Below are 14,725 nucleotides of genomic sequence, written 5' to 3' on the forward strand. Positions count from 1 at the left end.
CAAATATATTTTCAATATCCAGAAATAATCACTTAGTAGGTGCTTTTAGAGAAACTGTTTCTTAGTTGTTAGCTCTTAGAACAAAAAAATCCCAAGTTTTTGTTTGTCCAGACAACAGGAACAAGAAATACACTTTTTTGAGGAACCTTTGTACTTCCTATTTCACAGGTACTTTCTTAGATGAATAGGAAGCATGAGTGATGTACTGTATGTATATGCTGATTGGTTGAAAGAAAATGTGCAGTTATGGAGGAGAATGTGAGTCAAAGCTCTTTTATTTGCTATCACACTATTACGCCACATTATTAATATATTTATTATGAGAAACTAGTTGCGTTAAGAAGATGTGGTAAGTTTAACTATACTAAGTCAGTTTGTAATTAGATCTGATGTTTTCAGCACTGGGAAATCCTCTCTGTCAGATGAGACAGAGATGAGATCAGCAGCCTGCAGGTCCTGAAAGCGACCAACTGCTGTCCACCTTCATTCCCAGAAAGGAAAACAACCTTTTGTTTTGGAAAGCCCTTTGGTAATTCACTGCTGGCTCCTGTTTATAGTATTTTAAAATGTTATATCTTATTTTGAAGGCAAAAGCTGGTGTCATAGTCGAAGTACCACCAGTTTGACTGGAAAAGTTTAAAAGTAAATAGACTCACCTCAAAACAAGAATACATAAATGCATAGTGATCATCAGCTCTAGCTGATGTGATTTCAGCAATTTTTTTTGCAAATGCAAACAGAAAAAAAACCCTTGAAGGCGTATAGTTCTAATGAGGAGCTCCCCATTGGATACTCCCTAGAACAGAGTCTCTAGAGCTGTTTGTCTGGAAAGTTCTCATTGTGACTAATTGTTGATGCTGTATACCATCCTAACATAAAATCCAAAAAGTGAAATCCAAAATAAAACCATTATAGAATCCTTGTGACAGCAAACAAGCTGTTTTATCATCTACAAATTAGACCTGCATGACAGTGAAGGGGAATTTGGACCTTTCTTCTTACCGAACTGTTTCAGTTCTGACGCCTTCTCTGGATGTCTACTGTGAACTGTTGTCTATCTGTTCTCTCCCATGGATGGAAAATTTGTAAACTTGTGACTTTGGGGGACAGCTTTAGTGGTTGTAGGGGATTCTTACCTATGTCAGCTTACCAGTGTCTTTCACTGCAGCTGCTGCTCTCTAATGTCACACTGGCCCCTAAAACACTCCCTATTCAGGGTGGGTTTACCAGTCATATCTTGCTATGCTTATCCAGACCCTAGTCTTATTACGTCTACCTGTAAACAGTTGCCATGCCTACTATGGGGCTGCACATTGTAGTGGTCCCAAATCTCCTCATTTGTTGTTCAGCTTTTCATCACACACACGTTCCTGCAAAAATCAATCTATCACCATAATCATTTACTCAATGCACAAAACCTTTATTTAAATCTGAATAAAGTTATAACTGTGCAAAAAAAGTGCATCATGGTTTAACTACGATTATTGTTTAGAAAGTGATCAGATGTGAGTATTATGTACCTGTGCAAAATAAACACTGGAGTGCTAAACACCAATATGGCAGGTTTGTGTATAAAAGGTTAATGATATACATAAAACAGACCAGTACAAACAGAACATCATCAGATGAGATTGTGACATATCTGCATTTAAAATACAGTTACTATAATAAACTGCTGGCATAAGATGTTACCTAATAATCAGATATCGCAGACTATCAGTATTACTGAATCTTTTCTCTTGTCAGGAGTTGCATGACAAATCACTTGTGCTCAGTAAGTCTCCAGCACTCATATCAGAACCTGTGGAAAAGACCATCACTATTGATTGTCAGGGTAGAAATCCAATTATCTTATCGCCAATTTTAAAATGAGCTCTTGGAAGCAACAGATTCTAAAAGGTATTGTATGGTGTTGTCAGGTTTTGTGTATGAGAATGGACCCAAGTGTTAACACAGTGAAAGGGAATGGGATATATGAGGGAACTTGATTTTGAGACACAAGGGAAAGAATGAAATAACAAAATCCACTCCTGAAGAAGACTGCAATCAGGCATGTAAACTAAAACCTAGAAATGGGCACTAAGGAACTTACCCAGGGTGAAGCTGACAGATTGTAGAAACAGGAATGACATCATTCGTGACTAATGAAGATTAACACAAAACTAGGACAGTAAGATTACTGTATAGGAGCATAACAGAAAACCTGACTTCAGTGAGTGTTAAAAAACATCGATTCAGCAGGTAGCATACAAATGCATATTCAAACGTGCATGTAACAGGGAAATGTAGAAACAGGTTAAAACTAAAACGAGTACCTGAGACTGAGCTCAATAAGGAACATGAGAATCAAACATCAGACCAAGCAGATGTTCAAATTCTGCCAAACTGATATGGATTTTATTTTTACATTATTAAAAGAAGTTGTTTCCATTAGCTTTTACTGATAGAATTTCAAAAGAAAAGAACAAACGGCTCGTCAATAAGTGCACAGCAAATTTTGTATCGTTGGTCTTTGTTTTTCAACAAAAGGAGCAATTTAAATAAGAATCACCAACATTGGTGCTGTTTATTAACAACTGACAATTTCCTGAAGATTGTCAGGTTTTTCACTATTAGTCCTGGTCTCTTTTGCTGCAGTGTTGGTGAGAAGAAATTAGAGAAAAAGATTGTAACTGAGATACAAAGATCCTCTGGCTGGATTTTAAGTGGGGACATTGTGGTTTATGGTTGGCATCTGTACCCTGATCCCCTGCTATGATGTTTAAATGCCGCAGCTGCTGCAGTCTATAGAGTACAGTGCATCATTTCCACACGTATTAGCCCTGCCGTCGAGAGGGCTAGACAGATAGACAGAGGAGCATTCAAACCACAGAGAGCACTTAACCCCCCGAAGACTGCCATCTAACAAGAGGCTTCTTTGTTGCCTATAGCATCATCAGGATGTTCATGCTTTGGGATAGCTGCTTTTCAAGTAGTTCATGTGCATCAAGACAGAGACTGTAACAACTGTAAGGGACAGCTGCACTGACACTGGCTAATACATTCTCCTCTCAGCCTGTGTGTATTTTGAGACTCGGGTCACTAATGATTGCTTGGATTGACTTAATGGTTTACAGTTTTTCTCAATTGCTCGTCATTTTCTTACCATATCAGAAATCTTCTCTTACAAATGCACATTTCCATTATTTCAACACAGTTTTTTACTTCCTTTTTTAAAACAGTTAACAAACATGTCATTCAGTGACCTAAAACTGTGTTGTATTCACTGTATTCACTAAACAAAAGGAAAACACATGTTCCCAGCTGATAGAAATTACTTGCAAAATTATGAATTTCCAGTGCTTCTCTGTGCAACACAACTGTATATTTCAGTTTTAATGTACTACCACAAGCTGGTGGCTGGGGAATGCTTTTTAGTGCTGAACAGGAGTCTGCCTTTGTAGTTATGGTCATAGCAAATAATGCAATCGAAATTCCTAAAATCCAGACAGCAGCAACTGCAGATCAGGGAAATGTCAACAATGTGACTTTGGCTACTATTGGAAGCCTTCTAAGGAGTAACCAAGTCATAATGATGCATGTGAAAGTGTGTTTTCTTTTTGTTTGATACATCTAAGTTTTGGGTCACTGAAGGATATGTGTGTTAACTGTTTTTTAGAAAGGCAGTAAAAACTGTGTATAACCAATGAAAATGTGTTAACACATCCACAAGAGAACACTTACTTGGACTTATTTGGCCCCTGGTCTTTGCCCACTCATTAGCCTTTTGCTGATATTGCTTCTCTGTTTTGCTACAATAGGATGTTAATAAGTAATACAAACCAGGAAATTTGAACCCAACAATCTGAGGTTTTTAGCATTAGGCCACTATGGATGGACCACAAAGATTTTTGTTAAATGAAATGTGGATTAGTCTATCTTGTAACCTTCCAGTGTTCTGCTACATAGGAACTGTTGGACTAATTCATTTTTGGCAGAGTAAAAGATCATAAGGACTAGTTAATTCAACCCATCATCTGTTCCCCAGCATACACATACCAGCATAGTAGCTACTAACTCTCAACCCAGCTTTCATGCAGAACCACACACAGTTAGTAGCACTTCAGCTATTTTCAGTCTGGAATTGACTAGTTCCCGGCCAGCGAGCTACATATTGCATCGAGCCCCGTTGTTGGCCTCATGTTCAGCCTCCAGGCCATCTACCCGATGCTAATTGCTACAATGGCTCCTGCGCTCTGCGCCCTGCCCAAGATTGTTGACTTTCACAATGCACACTGCCGCTCAGTCCTTAACTTTAGTCAACTTTTCATTCTTTTTATGTCAAGGACTAAGTTAATGTGCTTTTGGTCTTTTCACATTTTATATATTTTTTGATTTACTCATGTGCACTATATAGTGTGGTCCTGTTCTTTGTTACCTTGTTTTCATTAAATCCCTTTTGCTGATAATACCCCCATCGTGTCTTGCACTTGAGTCCTATTAACTTTAACATTGTGACAATGGCAAATGATTTCAATCTATAACAGAAAGAGTGGGTGAACAGGATAAAATATTCTACTGGGAGCTGATTTACAGCAGCTGTTTCTACATGATCTTTATCTTCCCTGTTCTACATTGAATTTGCCCCTGACTTCCTTAAATCTACCAAGCTTATTTTATTATATATTATGTGATATATATTGCAATCCAGAGATTTTCTTCTTTTATTCTATGGCCCTAGTTTTTGTCATGTTTGTAGAGGGGTCCACTTCTGAATTTTATTGCTAAGGCTGATGGTGGGATTGTGACTGATCTATAAGAATCATACTTTCTGCACACCCTTTATTGATGGACATGGACAGCGGATGCACACATGCTCTTATTTATACTACAATTGGGGACATGGATGAAGACATGTGCCACAGATGCCCACTGCAATACATGATTCCAAGAGAAAAAGAGCTTATTTTTGTTGTTTGACTGAACAGTTTGAAAGAAATAAATCAACATGTAAGTGCTTTACACGAAGAATGTCATGGACATTGTTCTAAATGTTACATAGCTTCATTATATAAAACGAGTGGCCGGTTTACTTTTCTGGTACACATACAGATGAAGCACTAGCACTGCAGCCATATTTGAAATCAGACATTATTTTACTTCATCAATTATGTGCTGTTCTCCAGAAAGACCAAAATTTTAAGATACTGGTGAATGAAGCATGGTTCTTTTCATAAAAAATTAAGTTATGTCATTAGCACTTCAATAATAGAAATAGCTTCTTAAATAAACATTCTGTCAGATCATGTTGCCCAAAGCTGTTGCTTATTGTGTCAAAAACATACTTACTGTACAGGCTGCTTAAATGTATCAGATCAGACTTTGTATTGGTATATAAATACATTAACTCAGTGCATGTACAGTAAATGTGCTCTTAGAATTCTGTTTATTCTGCTATCCATGAGGAACCTGGTTACTGAAGAGTACGTAAACTCACTGAATGAGACTGCTGGGTTTACGCAGTGGAGATATTGATGCAAAGGGTTTCAGCAGAGAAAACAAAACCAATCAGTAAAAACAGATGCACAGTAGTGGACTTATTTGGAATATTGGTAACGTGGATAATGTAGGTACTGTTTTTATGTGGTTCTTGTTGTGATAGAGAAGACGGTGAGATAAACGTCTCAGACATGTGAAATTTGTCTTATGTAGTGTTCTGGGAAATGTTGTGGGATGTGATAAGCAAAATCCTGGATTTGTCACGAAAACAGTTCCTTACGCTAATGCCCACTTACAGTTTTGTAATCCACTTGATCTACATCATCACCTTTGTTGTGCAGCTGAAATTTTTTAGCAAATGTATTAACACTTTTTCATTGGTTTCAAACATTTTTAAAGCAGTAAGACAAATCATTTAGTGACCCAAACGTTATTGAATTACATGTGTCAATACAAAAGAAAACCCATGTTCCCGTCAATAGAGCTGCACACAGGAATGGAAAATTAAAATTTTCTTTGGAAATTTCTTTTTATAGTATTTCAAAAGGTCATCTAAAAAAAAGTCCAGGTGCAGGGTGAAACAGGGTTTGTTACCCCTAGTAAAATTATCACGGGATATTTGGATATTGATAAATGTATGTTGTATTTTGTTGTCTTTAGTGACTGATTGAAATAATGTAAAAAGTATGTTAATGTTTCAGAGTTTTTGCAAATGTGTAATTTTGCGTATTGAGCTTCTAAATTTTGGGAAAATCTGCTTAATTGCCATTAGAAATGTGTAGCACTTTCCCCCAAATGTAAAGCGATTCATAAATGAAAAAATATATTATTATTGTTGTTATTATTATTAATATTATAATGTCATTAGAGTATAAGTTGATGCTGAGAACTGTGGTATATTTTACGGCATGCATAAAGAGAACACAATGGACCTAAAGATGTTAGCATCACTCAATGCTTAGGTTGGTTAGTTGGTTTAATTGTTCCAGGTTATCAGTTGAGCCAAGATCTCCACTTGTGAGCAAAAATATCAAAAAGTAAACTGTACTTTGAGCATGTTCACGCTTCTCAGAGGAGAAACCCTTTTTGTGCTGGACAGAGCTCTAGTTTTCCTCAAGCACCACACTCTAGTGATCCGCTTTTTCTTCATGATATACAAAATTTGAACTTTCATTTGCAAATCTACTTTGACCATGAACCAAATATTTCCTGTCTCAAGTTAAACCATCAGGCACTGTTGGGCAGAGGTCAGTCTGTGACAACTTTCAGATTCTCCTCATGTTGTGTTTCTTTTCTGCCTTATAGTGCTGATTCCACTCTAGTGACCTCTTGGAGATTAGATTCAGATCAAGCCTGGGAGCTATAATGTGTACCCTTCCTGATTTTAAACCGGACCTACTTTATTAAAACAGCTTCACACTGCATGATTATCAACAACTGTGCTTTCTTTCTGTTCTTAAATTTATATTAATATATTGACTGAACAGTAATCAGATCTTAGAGAAAAAAACGGTTAGAATGTATTTTTTATGCACAGTGTGTATAGACCATTGTCCTATTCTGAAGGTTTCTTTCATCTGCTCTCCTCCATAATAAGCTAAGAATTTCAAAAGCTGACAAAAGATCATTACCTTAGGTTGGATATTTGTAAAGAACTTTGTTGTATTAACTTTGTTTTACTTCATTCTTCCTCTGCTACACTATAGTAGATTTTCTAATTTGTTTGGTCGAAGTCCAAAGAGTTTTTGAATTTTACTGAGTGAACTTCCGTGAGTTATAATTGAGCTGGCAGCAGATGTCTGAATCAAAGTTGATGGTTTCTTGTAAATTGGTTTCTTTTACTGAACTTTGAGCAACACTGTCTGATAAGGCAGCCTTTACAGTGAATTTGGAAAGTGTTCAGCCCCCCTTTTTTCTATTTTTTATGTTGCAGCCTGATACTACAATCATTTAAATTATTGTTTTTTCCTCATGAATCTACACTCAGTACCCCATAATGACAAAGTGAAAACAGAATTTTAAGTGTGTAAAGAGTAAATTTATAAAAGGAAAAGCTGAAATATCACATTGGCCTAAGTGTTCAGATAATTTGTAACAACAGCTCAGGTGCCTCCCATTTCTTTTGATTGTTAATGAGATGTTTCTACACCTTGAATGGAGACAAACTGATCAATAAGAAAAAATAATTTAAACAGCTGTAGTATCAGTCTGTAAAATAACAAAATTGAAAAAAGTGAAGGGGTCTGAAAACTTCTAAATGCGCTGTATATCTAGACTAAAATATATTTTATAATATTTAATAACTAGTCATTTCAGACTTACCACAGAAATACTTACAGTTTATCAAAAAAAACCACCAGAATGGTTTTAATGTGAACAGCATTTAGCACTGAATTTAAAAAGTAATCAAAATAATTACCCATGTCATTATTGGCTGCTCTGACAGTACCCATGAACTAGTTATAATTTGCAGCATTTGTTTGCGAGTAGACATTATTAGACCGTTTGTATGTCATAGTAACTATTGGCATTTAGACTTATCTGAGAATTGACAGTAATGTTTTATGACTCGTCCTTTGTATTGTGTGTCTGCAGATTCCGGTGATGACGGGCGCCTTTATGGACTCGTCTCCCAACGATGACTACAGCACCGACCACTCTCTGTTTAACTCATCTGCCAGTGTCCATGCTGCCTCCTTGGCTGCTCACATCCCACCTGAGGAACCCCAGTCTATATCCCGGGACGCCATTTGGCTCTGGATCGCCATCACTGCCACCATCGGGAACATAGTAGTTGTGGGCGTAGTATACGCTTTCACATTCTGAGAGAAACAGCTCTGAGGCAGGATTTTTAAACAAACGTGGGGTGTAGTTTATGACAAGCAATGAACAGCAATGGGCTGTGCATGCATTCTCTGTGAGAGCGGGTGACTCATCAAATGGAGTTTCTACTTTCACTGGAGGACACCTCAACAAAGTTACCCAGCAGTCATCGTTTGCAAAGCAGTTGAGTCATAATGAACTTCTGCCAGTGAAGCATGGATGAGTGGAAAAAGCATTTATAGCAGAAAACTGTCCTCTCTGAGGAACTAGGGATGGTAATAGCAGAAGTAATGTAAAAATGTCTTCTTCCTTCAGCGTGTTTGTGTGCTTTAAAGTCTGGTCATTTTTTTCTTCCATGGCTTGTATATACTTGTAAAAAATGTTTCCTTCTAATATATTGCTCCTTGCAGGGTAAGGGGTGTGGGTATGATTTTTTTTAATGAGATAAGAAGAGAACTCTAGTGGTAGATACTGTTCTGTCCCGTTAATTAATTAGAAAACAGTGCTTATCACTCGACTGAATGACTGTCATCTCCTCTATAGTGACATCATGTTGTTGTAGAAAATTCCATTTTAAAAAATTCCTTGTTTGAGTGGTAACAAGCCAAATCCCATTATATCGAATACAAGGACTCACAAATTAATCTGCGGTTGGGGAGCGACAATAATTTGTGAAACATAGTGTTTTTGGGGGAGTAATAATCACTTTGTTTCCCTGATGATTATGTGCTATAAATTGGCATCTTCTAGTACTGTCAATATTACAGGCACCTGAATAGAATTTGATGAGAGAAAGAACTTTGAAACAAGAGACACCCTTTTATTATAATTTTTTTTATCATTACTCAGTGTTGTTTTTGTTTTTCAACACACCACAAAATTGTTATAACCCTAACCTACTTTTTCTTTTGTCTAAACCTAACCACAATGTAAGTGTGTATTGGTGTTCAAACCAAGTAACGTTGCAGCACATAATATTTAATGATAATGAGCTCCTGATTGTTTTTAGCATGTGGAGCTGATGCTAGATATGGTTGCAAATTGCAGGCGTGGCAGAAATGTAGCCAAAGGCAACATCAGTTAACGACTGCATGAAGTAAAACTCAATTCTGTTCTCCCTGCTCTTTAAGCTTAATACCGAAGTTAAAATTCCACCTGTTCCCACAAACTTTAAACATTTGCAGACCCCCCTCAAAATTTCATTTGGGTATAACCATGACCATTATAAAAAGCATTCTGGACTGCATCATCAGTTTCACAATTTCTCCATAATCTCCGTCTTTCCTCTGCTCAGCAGCCAAATTGTTTTCCAAGCCGAAAGAGCTGTAATGAGCTCTTAGGTGAAAGTTGCCTGTTGCCATAGTGATGTATCTCCCCCGCTCCTACTTTCCTGTATTTCCTGAGTGGCAAACCTGCGCTATGTCCCCCTGCCCACCTAGCTACTGTACACACACACACACCCACACACACACATTTTGCTAATGACACCAAAACAGACACACACACCACTACCTCGAAGGCTACTGTTAGACAGTTTATTCTAAGGTTTATGAACAAATTCTATTAGATGACTTTAATTTCAATTAAATAAAGAATTTGTTTGATGTTGTACAGTAATAAATAGGTATTGTGTATATTATTTCCGTTTGAAAGTCAGTTGAATAGATCAAGCATCATATCATATTAAGCTCATGTGTCTAACTTAAAGCTTTAATACTTTGGGATTTTAATAAGTAGCAACATGACATTTACAATTTGTTGATAGCATGTCCACATATTAACATATGTTTTAAATCATCTTTCTACTAAAACATTTTATAAAATACATACATGCTGAAGTTTCAACAAGTGTGTTACAGGTTGAAGTGTGTTAGCAGATTTGCTGTACAGCTATTAATTAGTATTGAAGTCATTCCACTATATTAGGTTCACCGTTTTCACATTTATTACCTTTTACTTTGTCTTCATGACAATGACTGAATGTTGTTTCAGCAATTCTGAACAGATTTGGCTGCTTGAGGGCAAACAGTAACAATTTGGTTCCTGATGAACAACAGTGATCCAACGCTTCTTTTCCAACATTGTCTGCTAACGCTTTACAAACATGATTCAATTTTTGTGTTGAACAGAATCAGAGGATGATTGTGATCCAATGCAATCCAGTTTTAAATTGAGTAAAGTACTACATTTAATAACAGAGATTGGTGGTTGCGGAGGGCAGAGATTGTATAAAGCACAGGATGCTACAGACCTGAGGTTTGGTTAAGCTTAGGCAACAAAAGCATTTTGGTTAAGGATAGAGAGAGATTGTGATTTGTTGTACACCATGATGTTTCTCTAACCTTTGATATTTTATGTGCAGTGAGAACACAATCATAAATAGCTGTATTCAGACAAACTGGATGTTATATTACCAAGTTTGAAATTTTGGCAGGAGAAAATGCATTGTCTGGGAAAATGTTTTAGTGATTTTTTTCTTGAGGTGATTTTCCTTTTCTGTTAAATGTCAAAATTTTAATTGAACCCACTCTCTTCTTATAATGCACTTCATTATGACTCCACTTTGAACTATTGAAATAATAAACACATAGTAGAATAATTGCCTTTCTGACAGTTTCAACTTAAAAACTGAGAAATTATAACATTGTAAAAGTAGAATAATGGTAGAGTTGCTGTATTGGATTGCATTAGGTTGTACAGGTGGTCATAAGGTTATAACTGATTAGTGTAGGTTTACAAATGAGACACAGCATGTTAAATAGTAAGTACAAGTTTACTAGGTTTATTTTTTGTTTTCACTATGGACAGAGACAGGCTAGATGTCCCCCTCTGCTTCCAGTCTTTGTGCTACGATATTACATCCTGCAGCTCTATACTAAACACCAATTCATGTCAGTAGCTGGACTTCCGACAGTAAATTTAAATTTCATAAACACATTCTTTAGTGTACAACATGCAGCATTTTTGTCTCTCTGTAATGCCAACATGCTGTATCATTTTACTTTATGTCAGAGAATTATTGAGCATACTCTGTCCACTTTGATTCTATTCTGCTTCCACATTTCCATCTTTCACTATATATAAAAAAGCTTTCCTTTTCCTGTAGACAACAAATTTCATACCCTCTTGATACTTCTAAACATAAACGATCCTGCAGATAGGTTTTCATAAATACTTTCTTTAGAGTCTGACAACCCTAAGCATGCAGCCCAGACAGTGTCCTCCTCCTCCTTCCGGCATGCAGACAGGATACAAATAGTCACTTGCAGACTGGATACAAAGTCACTGGCAGAGCAGCAGCAGACAGCTAGTCTACTGTTGGTACAGTGCTTACGGTGCATACTTGATGCATCTGTCTACATGGCCTAGCAGAACCCTGGAGGTCAGAGATGGTGCATTGATAGACTGAGTATTTTTGCCTGTCACAACAAAAGGATGATGAAGTCATACAAAACAGGGTTCCTTTAGAGGACCATGTGACAGATGTGGCACATTATCATCAGTTTGTGTTATCAAATGGTGCAACTGGGACTTTGATTTATTGGCTCTGAACATAGAGATAGATGAGTCCAAGCAGTGAGGGTAATGATATGCTGATTAGAGAATTAGAAGAAGAGAGCTATGAATTAATTAAAATGCAAATATCTGCAGGTAGCAAACTATAGTGTCTGTGTGTGTGCGTACGTGCGTGTGTGCATGTGTGTGTTCAAGGTAATGAAGGAAAATGTCATCGAGTGCAAAAGTGTGTTGTTTACTGAAGTGTTTTAATAATCTTTAGACGACAATGGAGCAAAGGAATAAAGAGTAAGACATCATGTTTTGGATACACAGACAGTACTTGTTATTAGGACATGTTAATGGTTAGTTTGACTCTGTGGGGTTGAACACTCTTCTAATGAAAGCCTTTTCTACCAATTGAACTCATGTAACATATAGGTCAGATGAAAAGAATTTATCAAAATCAATGCAACAAATGCATAAAAGTCATGCACATGCAGTGGGGTGGTTATGAGGGCTCAAGCCCCTGCCCTTTCCCAAACAATTCAGAGGTGCCCCTCTCAACATTAACTAACCTGGTTTCTTAAACTATTTGTTTCCTATTACTAATCATCCTGATTTCTTTGTGAGGTATAAGCAAGTAGTATTTTATTCTGCACAACAAGGTCTATTGTTATTTGTTTGTTGAAGCGATGTCACATAACACTTTAAAACTTATAAGGTGAAGATTGGCAAATTATGGAATTTCTCATCAATTTCCCAATCTGTCTTTGTGCAGATGTTTATTGTCCTCACATGTGCACCCTGAGGCCTCTAAGCTAAGCTTTAAGAAAGGCTGCATTTGTGTTTACTCAATAATTGGAAAAATATAATACCAGGAAGTTATGAAATTGTGACGATAAAACACAGTATAAACACAATCTCCACCATGGAGAGAACAATTTGTATTATTATAAATAATTAAATAAATAAAAAATGGTAAAAAGCTAAATTTTGCTTTCTACTGAGGCCCCTTTTTTGCATTTGAGCGCCTGCCCCTGTGAAACTCTGTCCACATCCCTGAGACATTTTACTCTTTTTTTAATTACATACATTTCTCTCCTGGCCATATGCTGGTGTCTACATTGCCCAAAATGCCAATCAATAACCATCAGTTTAGTCCGATTTGTGTGTGATGCACGGAGCCTCTAGTCTGAAACACAGACAAAGAGCGGCTATGCACATGTCCACATTTTTCACTAGTAGGTATAGTAGACTTCTCCAGTCAACAACAACTCAACAGACATCACTTGAGAATATTTCAAACAGCTCCACCTGGAGGGGACTTATACTACTTGTATCATATATACAGTATTATTCCCCAGCACTTGAATAGACACCTCAATTTATAAAACCAGTGCAGTCTAAGGATTCTTATCAGGCTTTCTGTAAAAATTTGTACTCTCCAGTCACAAGGTGGCATCTCTGATAGTGTCATTTTGTTCTCACTCTATATGTGAACATGCTTCAGAGGAGACTAGGTTGCTTAAAGTTTCTATATTCTGTAATTCACTTGGTGGGTAACTGCAATATTGTTTTAGTTTTTGACATTGTTTCAAAAATGACAACAATTGACATTGTTTTATATATTTACTCTGAGTGAGTTTCAAAAATTCAGTAATTTTGAGATCTGTTAAGAATTGCATTATTGTATTTTTCTGGTTGTCAATGAGAAAACAGCTTTTACTGCTGTGGACTACATTTACAGTTTCTGCATATTTACAAAGCCAGGGTTTTTAAGTTCAAGGGTTTTTGCAATATTTACTGTATTAACACTATGTTAGGAAGAGTTGGACCCCTACTGTACTCTACTAGTACTGTATATTTTGTATATTAAACAAATTATTATTATTAAACAGATGTGAATAAATGTTACTTATTGACTGTTGTACTTCATTTGCTCCTAAAAGCCTGCATTTGTTACCTTAAGATAATACATCAACACTAACATTGGTGACAAATACTGTCTCTTGAAGCTGGAGTCTTTAAAGGGCGTAAATACTTAGTTAAAAGAGGTTAAATGCAGAAGTAAAGTAGAATATCCTGCTGCCATGTTGCAGCAGGGTTCAAGCCAAAATAGCAGAAAACACCAGATCAAAGAGCCAAAATGTTCAGTCCCTGCTCTGGGCAATTTATTATAAAAAGCATCTTCTGTTAAATGGTTGACCAGCTTGCACAAGCTCACACAAGCACATGGTTTTTGCCCTTAATTGCAATACCTCTACTTAAAAAGATTTGAACTTGAACTTTGCGGTATTTACTATAATTGTCATAATTCAGCGCAGTTTAGCCACTAAGAGGAGCAAACACAGATATTTCCAACAGCTCTTTTCAGGACACCATCAACTAGTTCCACATCAACAATAACTTCATAGCATAAGCTCTGTTGATTAAAAGCTGTATGTTCGATTCTCTGCAGTATTCTCAGTCTCTTTCTCATACAGTACAGCACTTTTCCCGCTTCTCATGTAATAACTTTGATGCCAAAGGTCACTTCTGACCTAATGATCCTCAGTTATTCTAGTTACATACATTTAGGTCATCTCTAGATTCCTATTGTAACTTGTGAAAAAGCTCCAACGGAAACTAATAAATAAAAAAAAACTGTAACAATTGAGTGCCTCCTAACATTTACCATTTTTATCCAACTCATTATTCAGACGGCTCCCCCTAAATGATCAACAGAGAAAGGATTAATTCAACGATGGACTCTTTTGCCAATGTGAGTAATTACGTCGATCATCTATTTGTGAGAAACAAATGGCTGTCAGGGGTTTGAAACAGTGCAAGAAGCCACAGTACATGAAATGTCAGCTACAGTATGTGACACATAATGAAAGGCAAACTATACTTAAACATTATTTGAAGCTGTGTTCCATTTATAGCA

At 36.7% G+C, this 14,725-nt stretch overlaps 1 protein-coding gene across 1 annotated transcript in view; it reads left to right on the plus strand.

Annotated features, from left to right (window-relative positions):
- LOC137102951 (uncharacterized protein C14orf132-like) overlaps window positions 1-13,704 on the plus strand; it is a 32,779-nt gene extending 19,075 nt beyond the window's left edge. Inside the window, exon 2 of the mRNA XM_067482895.1 lies at window positions 8,074-13,704. Coding sequence (XP_067338996.1) covers window positions 8,074-8,304 — 231 coding nt within the window. The 3' untranslated portion in view covers window positions 8,305-13,704. The remainder of the gene's footprint in view (window positions 1-8,073) is intronic.
- Window positions 13,705-14,725: the final 1,021 nt, after the last annotated feature.

This window comes from Channa argus, chromosome 17 (genome assembly GCF_033026475.1).
Source record: "Channa argus isolate prfri chromosome 17, Channa argus male v1.0, whole genome shotgun sequence".
Taxonomy (NCBI): domain Eukaryota; kingdom Metazoa; phylum Chordata; class Actinopteri; order Anabantiformes; family Channidae; genus Channa; species Channa argus.